At 44.3% G+C, this 17548-nt stretch overlaps 1 protein-coding gene across 1 annotated transcript in view; it reads left to right on the top strand.

Moving 5' to 3' along the window:
• LOC136629164 (gastrula zinc finger protein XlCGF57.1-like) overlaps nt 1-13315 on the top strand; it is a 46064-nt gene extending 32749 nt beyond the window's left edge. Inside the window, exons 5-6 of the mRNA XM_066605321.1 lie at nt 10134-10236; nt 11766-13315. Coding sequence (XP_066461418.1) covers nt 10134-10236; nt 11766-12925 — 1263 coding nt within the window. The 3' untranslated portion in view covers nt 12926-13315. The remainder of the gene's footprint in view (nt 1-10133; nt 10237-11765) is intronic.
• The last annotated feature ends 4233 nt before the right edge of the window (nt 13316-17548 follow it).

Raw genomic sequence — 17548 nt, 5'->3', positions numbered from 1 at the left:
GGTCGTGATGCACAGGTTTTCGAAGGGAGTGATAGGGCGCCTCAGCTGATGTATGTCCCCCAATGAGCCCACATAATGGCCTAATTGTAGGTACTGAAACCACGCTCCGGGATGGGGCCGCTGTTCCTCTATGATCTCGTGCAGTGGTTTAATACCGGTGTCCGAGATTACGTCCCGTACTCTTGGGATCGTGTTTGTTATCATATTAGTTAATGCGGATCCCCGCAGGAAAGAGGGGGCATCAGGATTGCCCACCAGGGGTGTGAGTGGGCCCGGTCTGCGGATCAGGCCTGCCTTAGTCGCAGGACCTACCCAGGCCGTCACCATGTCTTCTATAAATGGGGATAGTCCCATCCCTCTGTGTTTCCCCCTGCCTGGCAGCCATATAATCCCCTTGCCCTGGAAATGTGTCATGTCCTGCTCCGCTTCGACCCACAGTTTCTGTGATCTGCCGTGAAGGAGGTCAAGGATTCGTTTGGACAGCGTCGCTCTGTAGTATAGGGTTATATTCGGGACTCCCATGCCGCCTGATTCTCTTAAGCTGGTTAGGGCTTTCCACTTGCGCCTGGGTTTGGTGCCTCCCCATATGAAGCCCATGATTGCTTTCCTAACCCTTGCCAGAAAATAGCCCGGTAGGGCGACAGGGATTGTCTGGAGGATGTAAAGAAACCTCGGAAGGGCATTAATTTTTACTGTGCTGATCCTCCCAAACCATGACAAAGAGATTTCCTTCCATCTATTAAAGTCTGACTCTAATTTGGTTAGGAGAGGCACATAATTTTTTGTAAAGAGTTTTTCTGGATCTGTAGTGAGCACCGTTCCCAAGTACGTTATTTCTTCCGTTTTCCATTGGAATGGAAGAGTTGGTTTTAAGGCTTCAACTTCTGTATTTGACAGGGTTACATTTAGGATCAATGATTTGCTTAGATTGACTTTAAAATTGGATAGTCTACCAAATCTTTTAAACTCTTCTAATATGTTAGGGAGTGCTATTCTAGGATTTCTGATATAGATCAACAGATCATCTGCGTATAACGCTACTTTATGTTCATTTTCTCCTGTTTTAATGCCTTGCAGGTTGGGATTCGTCCTAAGAGCACTCGCCAGGGTCTCCATGACTAGGATATATAGGGAGGGGGACAGGGGACAGCCTTGTCGGGTGCCGTTGTGGATGTGGACCGGGCGTGACATCAGGCCGTTGACCCTTACGCGGGCTGAGGGGTCCCTGTATAGTGCCATCACCCAGTAGATGAACCTGGGTCCGAGGCCAATGCGTTGTAGTGTCGCCTCCATGAATCCCCAGCTCACCCTATCAAACGCCTTCTCGGCGTCCACCGAGAGTAGGCATAGGGGCTCCCCGAGCTTACGGGCCCTAGACATCAAGGCCAGTGTTCTTATTGTGCTGTCCCCCGCCTCCCTCCCCGCGACAAAGCCCACCTGGTCTCTATGTACCAGTGTTGGGATACATGTCTGTAGACGTGCTGCTAGGATTTTTGCAAATATTTTTGTGTCTATATTTAGAAGGGATATCGGCCTGTAGCTGCCGCAGGCTGCTGGGTCTTTACCTGGTTTAGGTATCACAGTTATTACTGCCTGTAGTGCCTGGGCAGGAAGGGGCAAGACCCCGATATGGAATTGAATGCGTTAAGCATCAGTGGGGTTAATTTTTCTCCTAAGAGTTTGAAGAAGCGTGGGGTGTAGCCATCAGGCCCCGGGCTTTTGCCATTTTTGAGGGATTGGATTGCCTCTTTGATTTCCTGGGGGGAGATGTCCTCTTCTAGGGTCTTCTGTATTGTCTCTGTTATCTTTTTTTGGGCGTAGTTGGCTAAATACTCGTCTCTATCCTGGATTAGTTCTATGTTTTGTTCCCTATATCTGTCCGTTAGGTTGTATAGGTTGTGATAATAGTTATAGAAATTGTCAATTATTTCGGTGTTGGTATGGACCAGTCCGCCTCCTGGGGTTTGAGTTGCGAAGACGTATGATTGAGGTGCACGGGGATTCAGGGCCCTAGCTAATCCTCTACTACATTTATTGCCGTATTCATAAAATTTTTCTCGGGCTCTATCCCTTTGGCACAATGAGGTCTGGTCCATGAGGAGGAGTATTTTATTTCGGGTTGCGGATATTTCTGCTGATCTGATTTCCTGTGTTGCTTTTTTGTTTAGGTTCTCTAGATGACTTAGATGGTCAAGAAGGCCTTTTAAGGTATTCGCCCTTTCTCTTTTTAACCGTGCCCCGTGTGAGATAAGGACTCCACGGATCACGCACTTAAGTGCTTCCCACTTTATCGGCGCAGGCGTGGGGTCGGCGGTGTGATTGTTCGTAAAATTTTCGATAGTCTGCTGAATCTCCTGCACGCAAATTGCATCATTCAGCAGATTATCATTTAGGCGCCAGTTAAATTCCTTCTTCTCTCCATGTTTCCCTCTCAGTGATCCCCATACCGGAGCGTGGTCAAACCATATGAGGGACCCTATCGAGCTGAGGGGGTTTCGGTCAAGGAGTTTGTGTGAGACAAATAAATAGTCTAAGCGCTGATAGCAGTTGTGGGAGGGTGAGTAAAAACTATAGTCTTTTGTCTTTGGGTGTAATGTCCTCCACATGTCAACCAGTCTAAGACTGTGTAGCTCCTTGCGGAGTCTGCGTAGTGCTGTGTGTGCGGTTTTGGACTTACCCCCAGAGGAATCGAGCGCCGGATCCAGGCTAAGGTTGAGGTCGCCTCCGAGGATAATGTTGGAGCCGTCCGCAAAGGCCTTCAGCGCCCCCAGTATCCGGATTCCAAAGCATACCTGTGCTTGATTCGGGAAATATACGTTAGCGAAAGTCAGAATTTCACTTCCAGTTTGGATTTTTAGAAAGAGATATCGTCCCTCTGGATCTACTGATGAGGAGATAAATTTGTGGGGGAACTGTCTATGGATTGCAATTGATGTGCCTCCTGCTTTTTTGGTGGGGTGTGGGCTATGGTGCCAGGTGGTGTAATTGCGGTTTTTGATTTTGGGGATTTTGTGGGCCTGGAAATGTGTCTCCTGCAAAAGGGCTACCATGATTTTGTTTCTATGCAGGTGATCCAAAATCTGTCCCCTCTTGGCGGGTTCGTTCACCCCTCTTACATTGTATGTGCCAAATGTGATGTCGTCCATTTATGGCCTCGGTTGAGTGGGGCTGGGGGAGGGTAGATTTTGAGGGGGTGAGAGAGTGGGAGAAGAAAGAGACTGGGAGAGAAGGTGTAAGAGGGGGGAGAGGTAAGGGTAAGGTTTTGTTTACCAAACCTTGTGCAGCCACAGACAGCTGCAGGTGGTTTTGTGGTGAGGTGTTAGCAAAATGCTAGTAGTCGCTGTGTTATGCGACGGTTCACCCTGGGTGGGAAGCGGCGGGAGGCCTGCAAGAGTGAGGTCAGACCCCGGTCGTCTCCCTCTCCAGAGTGAATATGGGTAGGCTGAGGTACCCGTAAGGGGTCCTATTCATACATAATGCCTCCAAATTTTGGCGAATTTAAACTGCAATACAATCTAAACATGAACTCTATAAACTTTAAACGAGCTATGTTAGTACAATCAACAGGCGGATTGTGTCGACGGTGGTACTGGATTTTTCATTAATGGGGCGAGGGCCCTGAAATGAAGTCCCGAGACTATGTAGGTCTTATGAAGTGCCAGGGCACGGTTTCAGGTGTCTGCCACGGGTCCTCTGCGTCGTTCTCGTCGGCGCTTGGGTTGGGCCGTTTGCCACTGCTCTTTCGTCTTCTGTGTAAGCAGGTTCGGCATTGTGGGCCAGTCTGGGAGATTGATCTGCGGGAGCTGGAATGTTCCTAGGAACTTGGGCAAATCTCCCAGTGAACGTAGTGTTGATGTTTTGCCCTCCTTTGTGGCCGTCAGGGAAAACGGGAACCCCCAGCGATATGAAATATTATTATCTTTAAGTGCTGTTAAGAGCGGTTTCAGGGCTCCTCTGAGCCGGAGTGTGTGGCGCGCTAGATCTTGCAATATTATAATCGGTCTGTCTTTGTGTAGGAGGTCTCCTTTCTCCCTAGCGGCGCGCAGTATAGCATCTTTATCCTTATAAAAGTGAATTCTACAAATTATATCTCTGGGTCGTTTGGGATCTGTAGCTTTTGGCCCCAATGCTCTGTGGATTCTGTCCATCATAACAGGGTTGTCTGGTGTGCGACCCAGGAGCTGTAAGAAGAGTGTTTGTGCCCAATCTTCTAATTGGTGGCCCTCGATTTCCTCTGTTACCCCTCGTATGCGTAAATTATTTCTTCGGTTTCTGTTCTCGAGGTCATCGAGGTGCATTGTAAGATTATGGATTTGATCTGCCTGATACTGAATGGCTTGTTTGTGTGATTCGAGTATCGCTGTTGTTTCTTCCAGGGTTTCCTCTACCTCTATGAGTCTATGGCCCATTTGCTGTATGTCTGTGTGAATCCGCTCAAATGCTTGTTTGTTCGATGTCTCAAGCCTGGTGAACAGGGCATGCAGTTCGTCTTTGGTGGGTATAGACATAATGCGCGTTTTCCATGCGTCTCTATCCTCCATGCCCGTGTTTTTTATGTTTATGGTACGTTCTGGGCTGCTTGTGGGACTTGGGTCTGGTGATATTGACCACCCCGTGTTGTCTGCCCTCTTGTTTGCATTTGTGGTTATTTGTGGCTCCCTGTAGGGTAATTTGTGCAGCATGTGTGTAGGTGGGCTATCATGCCCTTTACTCACTGTTTTGCTGTTCCTTGTGGCAGTTTGGGAGATCTCCTGCTGCTCATTGCTTGCATTTCGTGTTCCTCTCGGTTCATCTTCTTCTGAAGAGTTGTTGGCTGGTGAGCGCTGCTGGTGTTGGTGCTCCGCGGGGAGCTCAGCTCCACGTGTGTTCTCTGGGGTCGGCGCTGTCTTTGCTTTCTGTGTTCCCCTCTGTGGGGTATCGGCGCTGTGGTCTGCTGCTGCTGCTCCGTTCATCACTTCTGCCTGTGGAGGGTGTGCAGGTGAGCGCTGCTGTTTCGTGCCGGCTGTCTGCGGGCGGGAAGTCCCGGCATTCTCCGGCACCATCTTTATTTTCTGTGCCCCCTTCTGTGGGGTATCAGCGCTGTGGTCCGCTGCTGTTTCTCCGCTCACCGCTTCTGCCTGTGGAGGGTGTGCAGGTGAGTGCTGCTGCTTCGTGCCGGCTGTCTGCAGGCGGGAAGTCCCGGTATTCTCCGACACCATCTTTATTTTCTGTGCCCCCTTCTGTGGGGTATCGGCGCTGTGGTCCGCTGCTGTTTCTCCGCTCACCGCTTCTGCCTGTGGAGGATGTGCAGGTGAGCGCTGCTGTTTCGCGCCGGTTGTCTGCGGGCGGGGAGTCCCGGTGCTCTCCGGCGCCATCTTGCACTTTCTCACATGTGGACCCGGCATCCCAAGGTACCGTTCCATTCCGCTTTTCCCCTTGCTGTCCGCCGGGATTTTGGCCTCTGCTGTCGCCCGCTTCCTTGTCTGGCTCATGGGTGATGTTTTCGCCGCTATTTGGAGGTGGTAAATTGCTTTTAGGAGAGGTTAGACCGGGAGCGCTCCCTTCATGCGTCCTGCTCGGCCATCCGCAAGCCACGCCCCTCGGAAGAATCTTTTTAAATCAAGGTCAAGCTGAAACCAGTCCATATACCCAGTTTTTGGGCAGAAAGATAGACCCTTAGCGAGTACCTTACTTTTGGTGGCGGACAACGGTCTGGAAGATATATTCACTACTAGACTAGATTCGACATCGATCGTCCCAGTGGTGGCCTTGATGTCGGTACTTTGTTTCTGTTGTGCATAGTCTCTCTTGAGGGTCCTTTTATGCTTGACAACTCCTCTTCGCTTGCTGTGCCGTGGTCTTCTTTTTCTTGCATTTGTTGGACATGCCCCGCCCTAAAAAAGACTGGTTAGAAGGGGTAGTGGCACATGACGAGTCATCCGTGGAGTATGATAAACTAGGAGACTGATTGGTCCTTGGACGGTTCCTATATCTTCTTCCTCTAGATCTAGCTCTGTTCCTTTGAGGACCTTGTTCATAGCCATGGTGAGTCTTTAATGCCTGCCAAGAAAAGACAGCACCCTCTTCATAGTCAGGTTGGTCACGAAACCATTTGGATCGTTTTCAATCCTCCAGATCTTCCTTGAATCCCTTCAAGAAGGAGTCAAATTTCATATGTCGAGAATCCCAATCTTGTTGAGTTACTTTACTGGTGATCTCAAACTCAATCGAAGAAAATTGTTCTTGTAGAGACTTAACTTCATGTTGTAAAAATTCTATATTTAATAGGATGATGTTGAATGAGAATCTAATAACAATAGCTTCAAATTTTTTACAAAACTGGGTATTATGTCTCAATAAAGTAGGCTGAGTATTAGGTCTCAAGCCTCTTGGAATACGTCCTGCTTTATAATATTGTTTTAGCATAATCATGTGTAAATTAGATGTAACAATTTTCTTGTTCACTTGTTCCCATTTGTTCATCAGCATATCAGAAGTAGGAAGATTGAGTGCAAAGTTCTCGTCAGGAGTATCAGCCAGTAATTTTTCAATTTCATCATCTGTGTAGGACACAAAACCTGGAGCAAATCCTGGTGCATCATTAGCCAGGATAACAGAGCGAGAGTCCGCTCCCCGTGGTGCACGTTGGAAGTCCATAATAACTATAGGCTGTAGAAGAGAGGAGACCACGGCACTCCCAAAAACAACCCGCGGGGTAAAAATCCACTCGGGGGGGGGGGAGGAAAAATTATTTCCAAGACTTAAGCGTCAGCAATGAATGCAAAGCCACCCTAGGGGCTATGGACCTACGCCCCATAAAACATGTAGAGTAGACGAGTGGAGGAGGTGGCAGCATAAAATGATGCAGAAAATTATGTCATACAAAGGAACATGTTTATTGCGTCCAAGTTAAGATAGGCAACGTTTCGACCTATAATTAGGTCTTTTTCAAGCCTACAAATAACAAAGAAGTACTAATAAAAAAACCCACAAAACAAATACACGTCATAGATGCGATATAAAACAAACAGTACAGAAAGTCTGAAGAAAATATATGGTTGCAAATTACATTAAGCAGGTAGGTAGTTGTGAAATACAAAATACATACCAAAGTATGAAAGTCAGTAGATAGTTATCAACTACAACAAGCAAGTAAATAGGTAGTTGCAAAAACCACAATACATACCAAATAACATAAGGATCAGGATATACAGTCCATGTTCCACTGGCTCAATGGGAGCTAATGACAGTCTTTATATAGTAACTGGCCACAGCCAAAATGGATGCAAGCCCGCCCCTTGCTAGGTCATATCCTGTGGGACGAGGCTAAAAGGTTGCTAAGCAACCATATAACATGTGGTATCACAGCTATGACATGTAGATGGTCGTGTGGTGCAGAGTGTAAGCTCGTGCCCACGACCCAAAGGTCACAGGTACGATCCCCGCATGACTCCGGCAGCCGGCTCAAGGCGGACCCATCCCTCCGAGACCGGCAAAATGAGCAGCCAGCCTGGTGGGGGTGGAGGGGGGGTAACAAGCAATAGCTACCTAAGAGCACTGGGCAACAAGCAGTCATATAGCAGCATAATAGGGTATAAACCACAGTATAGTTAAATAGATGCAGACAAGGAAAAGCACCAGCTGCCGGTAAGATCGGGGCTAAACAAGGCGCAGGCGTCATGACGTAGAGGCACCGTGTATCAATATGGTAGAGCTATACACAGCAGAAGCTATGAGCGGTGATCATGCGGCAGCGTCCGATCACGTGAGAAAGACGGGGTTCACGTGACCGTGCGTGTGACGTCAGCGCGTCGTGTAGTACCAGTGAGTGCATAGTAACAAGTGATGCGTGAACGTTAGGCGTCATCTAGAGAAGTATATAGTAAAAACATACTAATAAGGAGTAATAGATGTAATGAAAACCGGCAATATATAAGTGGAATAGACCAGAAACAGTGTCAGGTGAAAAACCATACAGAAATTAACACATGCGTGAAAAATATACGGTGATGCTCATGATGGACTGTGGTAAAGATGTCAGGGGAAAAAAAGGGCTGGAACATGGACCAAATGAAGATCCTAAAAAAAGACAAAGAAAAAAGCCGTGGGGGCTTTTCCCTGGTGGGTGTTGGTCTGCGCAACAAAAGCCACTATTTACCTCCTTGTTCCAATCCCTGCCCCAATCCCTGCCCTGAGGCCTACATTGCATTGGTCCAAAAAGATGTGGCAAAGTTAAAGTGTTTTGATGGTAAATCCAAATTTGGGAAACCAAACATGAGTAAATGTGAATTTGATGCTTTAAGATCTTTATCTCATGATACAACTATCACAATAAAAGCAGCTGATAAGGGTGGGGCGCTCGTGGTAATGGACACTACTAAATATCTTAATGAGGTCATGCCACAATTAGGCGATGGTGACATCTATGAAGCATTGAAGTCTGATCCCACTGCTCGACTTCAAATTCAGAATTTTACTGAATGATGCTATGATGGACGGCACCATTGATGCCAAACTCCTTTGCTTCATTGATGTCCTACATCCTAAATCTCCAACCCTTTACATCCTACCTAAAATTCATAATGATTTGTTGAACCCCCTGGGAGACCGATTGTCTCAGCATGTGGTTCTATCTTCACAAACGCAGCAATATTCCTTGATAAAATACTACGTCCTTTTGCCAACAATGCTCTCTCCTTCGTACAAGATACTGGTGACTTCCTATCTAAAATCTTTTATCCCGCGGGTTGTTTTTGTGAGTGCCGTGGTCTCCTCTCTTCTACAGCCCATAAATGCCAATTTTGGGATCCTCGCCTGTTGTGAGAGTGAGGGTCTACCTTCTTGTGTGATGCATTCCCAATATAATACAAATACATTAGTAGCCTGCACAAAAGCACAGCCAACACCCAACATATGCATTATAGCCAGCTGTAGGTACTCCACACACATACAATCCTGCCTTTACACTCAGGGCAGACCACTTAAACCATGCACGCAAAACAAAAATTCTGGGCGAAGGCTCGTGTCCCAGAATGGCGAGCAGATGACAATCAATGATATTAGAGGCTACCTCAAAGTGATAGTTTAGTCTAACTACGCTCACAATGTATGGTCCTCTAGACCCGCTTATAATTTCTACCCCTGGTCCCGGGGAGTCAGTGATTGGAAAGGGTTTAAATACCTCCAAGCTCTTGTGTATGTGTCCCATTTGATTTGAATACTAATTATATGCAGGAAACCCCTACCAGACTCATTGGGCAGAACTGTCGCTTCTACATTTTCCTGGGGTGAGAGCATACGACAATTCCCTTGGACCTCTGAATGACCCAGGGTGATAACCCGACTTCATTCCATAAGGACATACAACTTCACATGGATAACCTCCATATCTAATTAAAAATGTTATCACTTGGCCTAAGGACCCCAATCATGTCAGAATTGGGAACCAGGGACACCAGGACTGCGACGGTGACAAGAGGGGATCCTCTATGTCTAAAGGAAAGAAGGTTTTATCACCAACTCAGAAGGGTGTTCTTAACTGTAAGAGCAGTGAGACCCTGGAACTCTCTGCCTGAGGAAGTGACAAAATCTATTGAGGAGTTTGAGGGAAAAGATGTCTTTTTAGTGTGCTACGATACTACAGAATATAGACATTTAATAACCGGAAGGGTTGTGATCCGGGTATCTTCCAATCATCCGTCTTAGAGGCAGGTAGGAACTTTTTCAAATGTTGATCCAGTGATTGTTCTGATTGACACTATGGAGTTGAGAAGGAATTTTTTCCTCCAAAAAATGAGCAAATTGGCTACTGCCTCCATTAGGGTTTTTTTTTTTGCCGCCTTCCTCTGGATCAACATGCAGGAGTGGGTGGAAACGGGCTGAAGTGGATGGGCACTTGTCTTTTTTCAGCCTAGCATACTATTTTACTATGTTAGATGAGCTCCAAATCAAATGTCATGAACCCGGTGACAGAATCCCTTTAACGAGCAGTTGTAATCTAAGTAAATCTGCACCCACTTTGACATGACTCTGATAACTACTGCTGTCAGGTCATTTTTGGTCATCATGATGATTAATGACCTTTTCTGGTCATGTAAAACCTTCCACAAGACTTCTCCAACCGTCTGCTGACTTCTACAACATTTGTCTCACAGCTTTTGTTCCAGGATGAAGATTTAACCAATATTAATGCTACAGAGACTAATGTGAGGGGCGATCAGCGGTGTAAAGAGGGGATTCCTACAAGTAACCGCCCAGGTGAGTAGTAACCACTAAATACAGCAGAGAAGAGTCACAGATTCTCCTCGGTCACCGGCTGCAGATAGTTATGTAGATTCCATGGCGACCTAGAGCAAAACTAAGAATGCTCCTCCCCCACTGGGATAAATATAATATTATATTTTCTTATCTATGGGGCCAGACCTTGTTTCAGCGCACTCTCCCCATCAAGCTGCCCACTATAGTTTCACTAGGTAATAGTGCCACCCCTCCCCCCACCGTTGTGATCTCCCTTTATGTAATAGTGCCCCCTGCTGTTGCCTCAGTTAGTAATGCGACTTCCTCTGAGACTCCAAACATTGGTATAGCTAGAGTCCTATGGGCCCAAGAGCAAAGTTTAAACACCAAAAGATTTAATTCCATATAATTCATGTCCATCTCCAAGTGGCAGCATCATACTTCCATGTCCCCCAAACTACTCCCTCATCCTCCAAGGTCCTGCAAACAGTCCCTATCATCCTCCAAAATGCTCACATCATATTCCACTGTACCCCAAACAGCCCCCATGCTCATCAATGTACCTGAACAGACCCCATTATCCTCCACTTTTCCCCATCATTCTCAGTTGTGTTGTGTGCTCTCTCACCGGCTCACAATGTGACCTCACTTCTTTCCCCCCGACGCGGTCACTCAACTACAGTGAACATTGGAGCCGGGAGGGAGGTCACTCTTTCAGCCTGTGAGAGAGAGCGGGACACAGCAGTACCATGAGTAAGACTGTCAGCACTAGTAGCGGCAGGAGCTGCCATAGCTTTGAGATCAGGGGCAAACTAGGTGGCCATAAACATGTGTGGGGCAACCCAGCTTGGTTGTCACCTGCCCCCCTGCCCCCGGCCTAGTCCTGGTCTGACATGACAGGATATAGAATTATTGTATGTACTAAGCTGTCTTATAGATGAGCAGCTCTATGTTTGCCGTACACTGTGTGTTCCAGACATCCGGCTTCATGGGAGATTTTATATGAGTTTTTTTTAATGGAAAAACAGAAACTGATCTTGGTGCAGAAATGGCCGAACTCCATCTGTATGGAAAATACTATTTCTGTAGCTTGGGCTCGGAGATCTACCGGGAGCAGGAACCCAGAGGTTGTACAGGACTCTGCTGTCCAGTACTTTTCATGACCCTTTTTCAGACCCCGTGGGACCCCCATGTTATTGATGAAAACCAGAATTTGCTTGTAAGTCCCGATTCACATCTGCAGTTTCTGGTGATGTTTTCTGCACCGACAATCACTTGGTCTTTAAGTGAGCTGCAAACCAAGTGACTTCGATGAGAGAGCGATTCTCACTCACTCGCTCTGTCAGGATCCGTGTTTACATGGGCTGACAGTCATCCGTAATGGCTCTTTTCAGTGATTACTCTAGTGACTGTCAGCCTGTGTAAAAGCACCCTTAGATGATGATTACATTTTGCTGCATGACTTGTTATTTGTATAGAAATGTTATAAAAGATCAGCATCATTTATAAGGTTTGTAGTATTAAAGAATAATCAGCTTTACTCTCTGCAGATGACGGTACCGGGAGCTCAGAGGGATGTCTGATATCTGCAGATACTAAAGCAGAGGATTGTGGTATCACACAAGATACATATGAAGAACCTGCCATTATCCCAGATATCCCCTCAGCCCTTCACAGCCAAAATACATCATCTGATCCTCTTATACAGGTCCCATCTTGTGATCCATCACACACTGATAAAGGTCACAGAAGGGGAAAACATCAAGAAACCCATACAGGAGAGAAGCCATTTTCTTGTTCAGACTGTGGGAAATGTTTTGCACAGAAAGCAAGCGTTTTTAGACATCAGAGAATTCACACAGGAAAGAAGCTGTTTGCTTGTTCAGAATGTGGGAAAAGTTTTACACGGAAATCAGCCCTTGTTGATCATCAGAGAATTCACACAGGAGAGAAGCCATTTTCTTGTTCAGAATGTGGGAAATGTTTTGCATTCAAATCAGTCCTTTTTGATCATCAGAGAATTCACACAGGAGAGAAGCCATGTTCTTGTTCAGATTGTGGGAAATGGTTTGCACATAGAGCAAACCTTTTTACACATCAGAGAATTCACACTGGAGAGAAGCCGTTTTCTTGTTCAGAATGTGGGAAATGTTTTGCACATAAAGCAAACCTTTGTACACATCAGACAATTCACACAGGAAATAAGCCATTTTCTTGTTCAGAATGTGGGAAAAGTTTTAGACAGAAACCAGCTCTGGTTAATCATCAGAGAATTCACACAGGAGAGAAACCATTTTCTTGTTCAGATTGTGGGAAATGGTTTGCACATAGAGCAAACCTTTTTACACATCAGAGAATTCACACTGGAGAGAAGCCGTTTTCTTGTTCAGAATGTGGGAAACGTTTTAGACAGAAACCAGCTCTGGTTGATCATCAGAGAATTCACACAGGAGAGAAGCCGTTTTCTTGTTCAGAATGTGGGAAACGTTTTAGACAGAAACCAGCTCTGGTTGATCATCAGAGAATTCACACAGGAGAGAAGCCATTTTCTTGTTCAGACTGTGGGAAATGTTTTACACTGAAATCAAACCTTGTTGATCATCAGAGAATTCACACTGGAGAGAAGCCGTTTTCTTGTTCAGATTGTGGGAAATGTTTTACACAGAAAACACACCTTTTTAGACATCAGAGAATTCACACAGGAAATTAGCTGTTTTGTTCAGAATGTGGGAAAAGTTTTAGACAGAAACCAGCTCTTGTTGATCATCAGAGAATTCACACAGGAGAGAAGCCATTTTCTTGTTCAGATTGTGGGAAATGTTTTACACGGAAAGCAAAGCTAATTCGGCATCAGAAAATTCACACAGGTAAAAAGTAAAGTGACATGTCATGCACAAGAAAAAGGAAGCAATTTAGGGCACTAAGTGATGAGTAAGAAATGTATGTAATTACTGATAAACATCTGTTATCCAGAAACAAATACTATCCAGATAACCCACCTTTATATCAGCCGTGTACATAGAATATTTCACACTGATACATATAACTGCGTCTCTAAACTTGTTTCTAACTGTTGATAAAAGTTTACTTGTATAACTTACATGTCTGTGTTTGGACCGATCTTTCTTCTTCCTTTAGGTGATGTTTCCTCAGAACTGATGGAGATGAGGGAGAGCTGGTACCCATTATGTGTATAAGTAGTGAGGGGAGAATCACTGCCGATCCCGGACTTTGGGGAGTTTGTTAGGACATTTTTTTGTTTTGAGAATGATCCTTTCATAAATGATAACCATTAGAACCGTATTCCACCACTGAGCCCAGCAAGGGCGTCTCCCCTCCATCTCATCACTATAGGGTCATATACTAGGAAGAGTCGCACACAGTAATATACAGCTGTGATCACATGGGAAAGGTTCTACAACTTCAGTGTAACATATCAGACGTTATTTATATGGGACTACACAACTAGGGGCACAAAGGCCGATAAATCGAACCCCTACACGTTTCACACTCAGGTGAGGTCTTAATTGTCTGCAAGGAGGTCAAGAGGGGTGTCCTTAAGAGCACCGGGAAGGGGGGAGTGGAGACACCTGGGGGTGAGTGGGTTGGGGATGATGTAGTTTCTCCCCCAAGGAGCGCACCCAGAAGGCTTGCTATTCCCAATTATTGTTTTACAGACTTTTTAAAACCTCATACATAATTTAAAGGAATGCTTCCATCCAATAGGTGGGACTGCAGAGATGTTGTTCAATTTTCCTTGTTTGCAGGTCTAAAGTAAAAATTCACATTCCTTGTTACTGGGCTAATTATTTACTGTTATGGTTATCTCTAGAGATGAGCGAGTATACTCGGTAAAGGCAAATGCTCAAGCGAGCATTGCCTTTATCGAGTACCTGCCCGCTCTAGATGAAATGCTCGGGTGCCTGCGTGGGGGAGCGGTAAGTAGCGGCTGTCAGCAGGAGGGAGCGGGGGGGGGGGGGAGAGAGGGAGGGAGAGATCTCCCCTCCGTTCCGCTCCGTTCTCCCCCGCAGCTCCCAGCCCGCCGCCGGCACCCGAACATTTAATCTAGAGCGGGCAGGTACTCGATAAAGGCAATGCTCGCTTGAGCATTTGCCTTTACCGAGTATACTCGCTCATCTCTAGTTATCTCCCATGTTCTTTATCTAAATGCTATTTATCTAAACCTGTCTGTGCCCTCTTACCCTCCCCTCTACCATGTTCCTGCCCTCCCATGTGATCATGTGTAGTTAGAAAATATGGCTATAGATTTGTTCCATTATAAGCCTGAGGAAGGGCCCTGCACAGGTCCAAAAATCGCTATAACATCATATATTTTGTTAGCCGTTAAAAGCTATCATATCTACAAGGTAACTTGATTTCTGTAACTGAGAACAATCACATGTTTGCACCCTGATATGGACTATTGTGCCATACTATCTCTTCAAAGTTACAACTTGTATAGACAGATGTATAAAGGCATTCCCTATATCCTTAGTTTAGTGATCAGGCTTTACAGGTAACACATTTCCACCGCCACAGCGGTCTCAGTCACATCTGACATACCATTGCTTGAACACACATTTAAAACGTTTTTCTAAAAACAGCTGATAGCCCTTATATATTACGCTCACTAGGGATCCTCCCTCCTCCCAGCTAACCTTATAAAGGCTGGGGGATATTTCAGAGATCTTACACAATATATTCATCTATCAATCATTAGCTACTTTCAGTATATACATATGACCAATGATATCCTTATATGCAGACATTATTCATAAAAAAACAAAAAAAAACCCAATTTTTATAAAGAGGGTATAAAATACTCACAAGCAGATACAGTTTAAACAAGTTCCACATATATAATACTAGCTGATGTACCCGGCTTCGCCCGAGTTAATTTGCTACTGGTGTTTATCTGGTTTTCACAGGGAAAATCTTATGAAGTCGTCGTTACTTTAGAGATACCGGAAAAACATATGTTCACCATTTTGCATAGTTCTCTGCGTTACCCAGGAAACACCACGTGGAGGTAACCATGCGACGTTTCCTTTATGTAAAATGACATTAGGAAGTGAGAGAATTAGATTCCATGCATAAAATTTGGATGCTAATTCTTTTGCGCATAGAATTGAATAATCAAGTTGGGACCAATTAGCTTTTCCTATTTATGACATAATTAATGCTAGTGCCAAATTTCACGTTTCTATGACACCGGAAAGTGAGTAAATTACATTCCGTACGTAAAATGTGGATGCTAGCTCTTTTGCGCTAGAATTGAATAATCGAGTTGGGACCCATTAGCTTTTCTTATTTATGACATAATCAATGCTTGTGCCAAATTTCACGTTTCTATGACACCGGAAAGTGAGGAAAATGCATTCCGTACTTAAAATTTGGATGCTAATTCTTTTGCGCATAGAATTGAATAATCGAGTTGGGACCCATTAACTATTTCTATTTATGACATAATCAATGCCCGTTCCAAATTTCATGTTTCTATGACACCAAGAACTGAGAGAATTAGATTCCGTACGTAAAATTTGGACGCTAATTCTTTTGTGCATAGAATTGAATAATCGAGTTGGGACCCATCAGCTTTTCCTATTTATGACAGAATCAATGCTTGTGCCAAATTTCACATTTCTATGACACCGGAAAGTGAGAAAATTACATTCCGTACGTAAAATTTGGATGCTAATTCTTTTGCGCATAGAATTGAATAATCAAGTTGGGACCCATTAGCTTTTCCTATTCATGACATAATCAATGCTTATGGCAAATTTCATGTTTTTTTATAACATTGGGAAGTGAGAGATTTAGATTATGTACGTTAAATTTCGACGCTAATTCTTTTGCGCTAGAATATAATAGTCGAGTTGGGACCCAATTAATTTTCCTATTTTGGAAATAATCTATGCTTCCGCCAAAATTCATGTTTCTACGACATCGGGAAGTTGGAGAACTTTTGGCGAGTGAGTCAGTCAGTGAGTCAGTGAGGGCTTTTCGTCTTTATATATATATATAGATTTACTTATTGATTTTTTTTTTAATTTCCAATTAGAATATGACTGACAGATTCTGTCAGGAGGAGAAAGTTTCTGCAAAGCAGAGAATCTCATCAGAATTCTCCTTGACACAATTGTCCCATATGAAAATCACAGAAGCATCTTCATTTGTTTTTTGAGCAAAGCCGCAATGAAAACGCAGCTCACAACTATTTTATTGGTCTTGCAAATTATTTCCAATTGTAACCCCTGCCATGCAGGCTAATATTTGTGCAACCTCTAGTTTCATGCTTAAATTAAATGACAGTATGTGCTTATTATTACATTAAGACATAAATTGTTTTGTGCATGTATTTGTACATTGCTAATTGGCACCTGCAAGGTTAACTATTCAAATGTTCAGGTCTACAACTATATATAGATAAGCTGTAGACTATGACATTTTACACATACAGCCCATAATCACCTGTATTTAGTTCTACACCTGAGGCCTTACAATCTAATGCTGAAATTAAGTCTCTATTCAACTCTTTGGATAAAGAAAAGAACTAAAAACATGGAGAGACATGCATGCAGTCACTAAGTATAGCAAGTTGATGATGATCCGCAAGGGGTTACGCATAAGAAAAACCTACAACCGTGTTCTGTACAGAATTTACGGAGAAATGGAATAATATCTTGTCGGAATGTTCCTTAAGGCTTCCGGAGCTGATTATGAAATATGAACAATACGAGCTTCAAGAACTAAACATGAACATTGGAGGAACTGAGAAATCACTTATAGAAACAGTCAGTCTGACTGAATATGAAAATATGCAGATAAGCATCAAGGTAAATCGATTTAAACTGGAAGAATCCATCATGCTGATAAAGAAACACAAATTTGAGAGGGACCAAACAGATTACAACAGAGGAGAAATCTACAAATAGAAAGGTAACACCCGTCACGGGAAACCGGAATCGATTTTGAAAGATAAAAGGCAGAACAAGTCATGAACAAGAGTAACCTTCTCCTCGTCTGATTTTATGGAATGGGATACAAATTATAAATCGTGAAGCAGTAACCAATCAAGCTCAGAAGATTCCACCATCAGAAATGAAAGCAAAACAAGAACATCAAAAAAAGGTTAGAAGAGCTAGAAAGAAAAAGGAGATACGTAAGTCTGGTGGGGAGGAAATGAATAATAACATAGGACTTCTAACCCCTGTTGTTACATCTGAAGAACAACTATAGGTTCGAAATAAAGGACTACATTTTGTACCGAGTGAAGATTTTGTATTATTTCCAACCTTTACCGATCTGAATCGGTTCGTCAGAGCGCTTGTAG

The sequence above is a fragment of the Eleutherodactylus coqui genome, chromosome 5 (genome assembly GCF_035609145.1).
Source record: "Eleutherodactylus coqui strain aEleCoq1 chromosome 5, aEleCoq1.hap1, whole genome shotgun sequence".
Classification (NCBI taxonomy): domain Eukaryota; kingdom Metazoa; phylum Chordata; class Amphibia; order Anura; family Eleutherodactylidae; genus Eleutherodactylus; species Eleutherodactylus coqui.
This window is presented reverse-complemented; position numbering and strand designations above follow the sequence as displayed.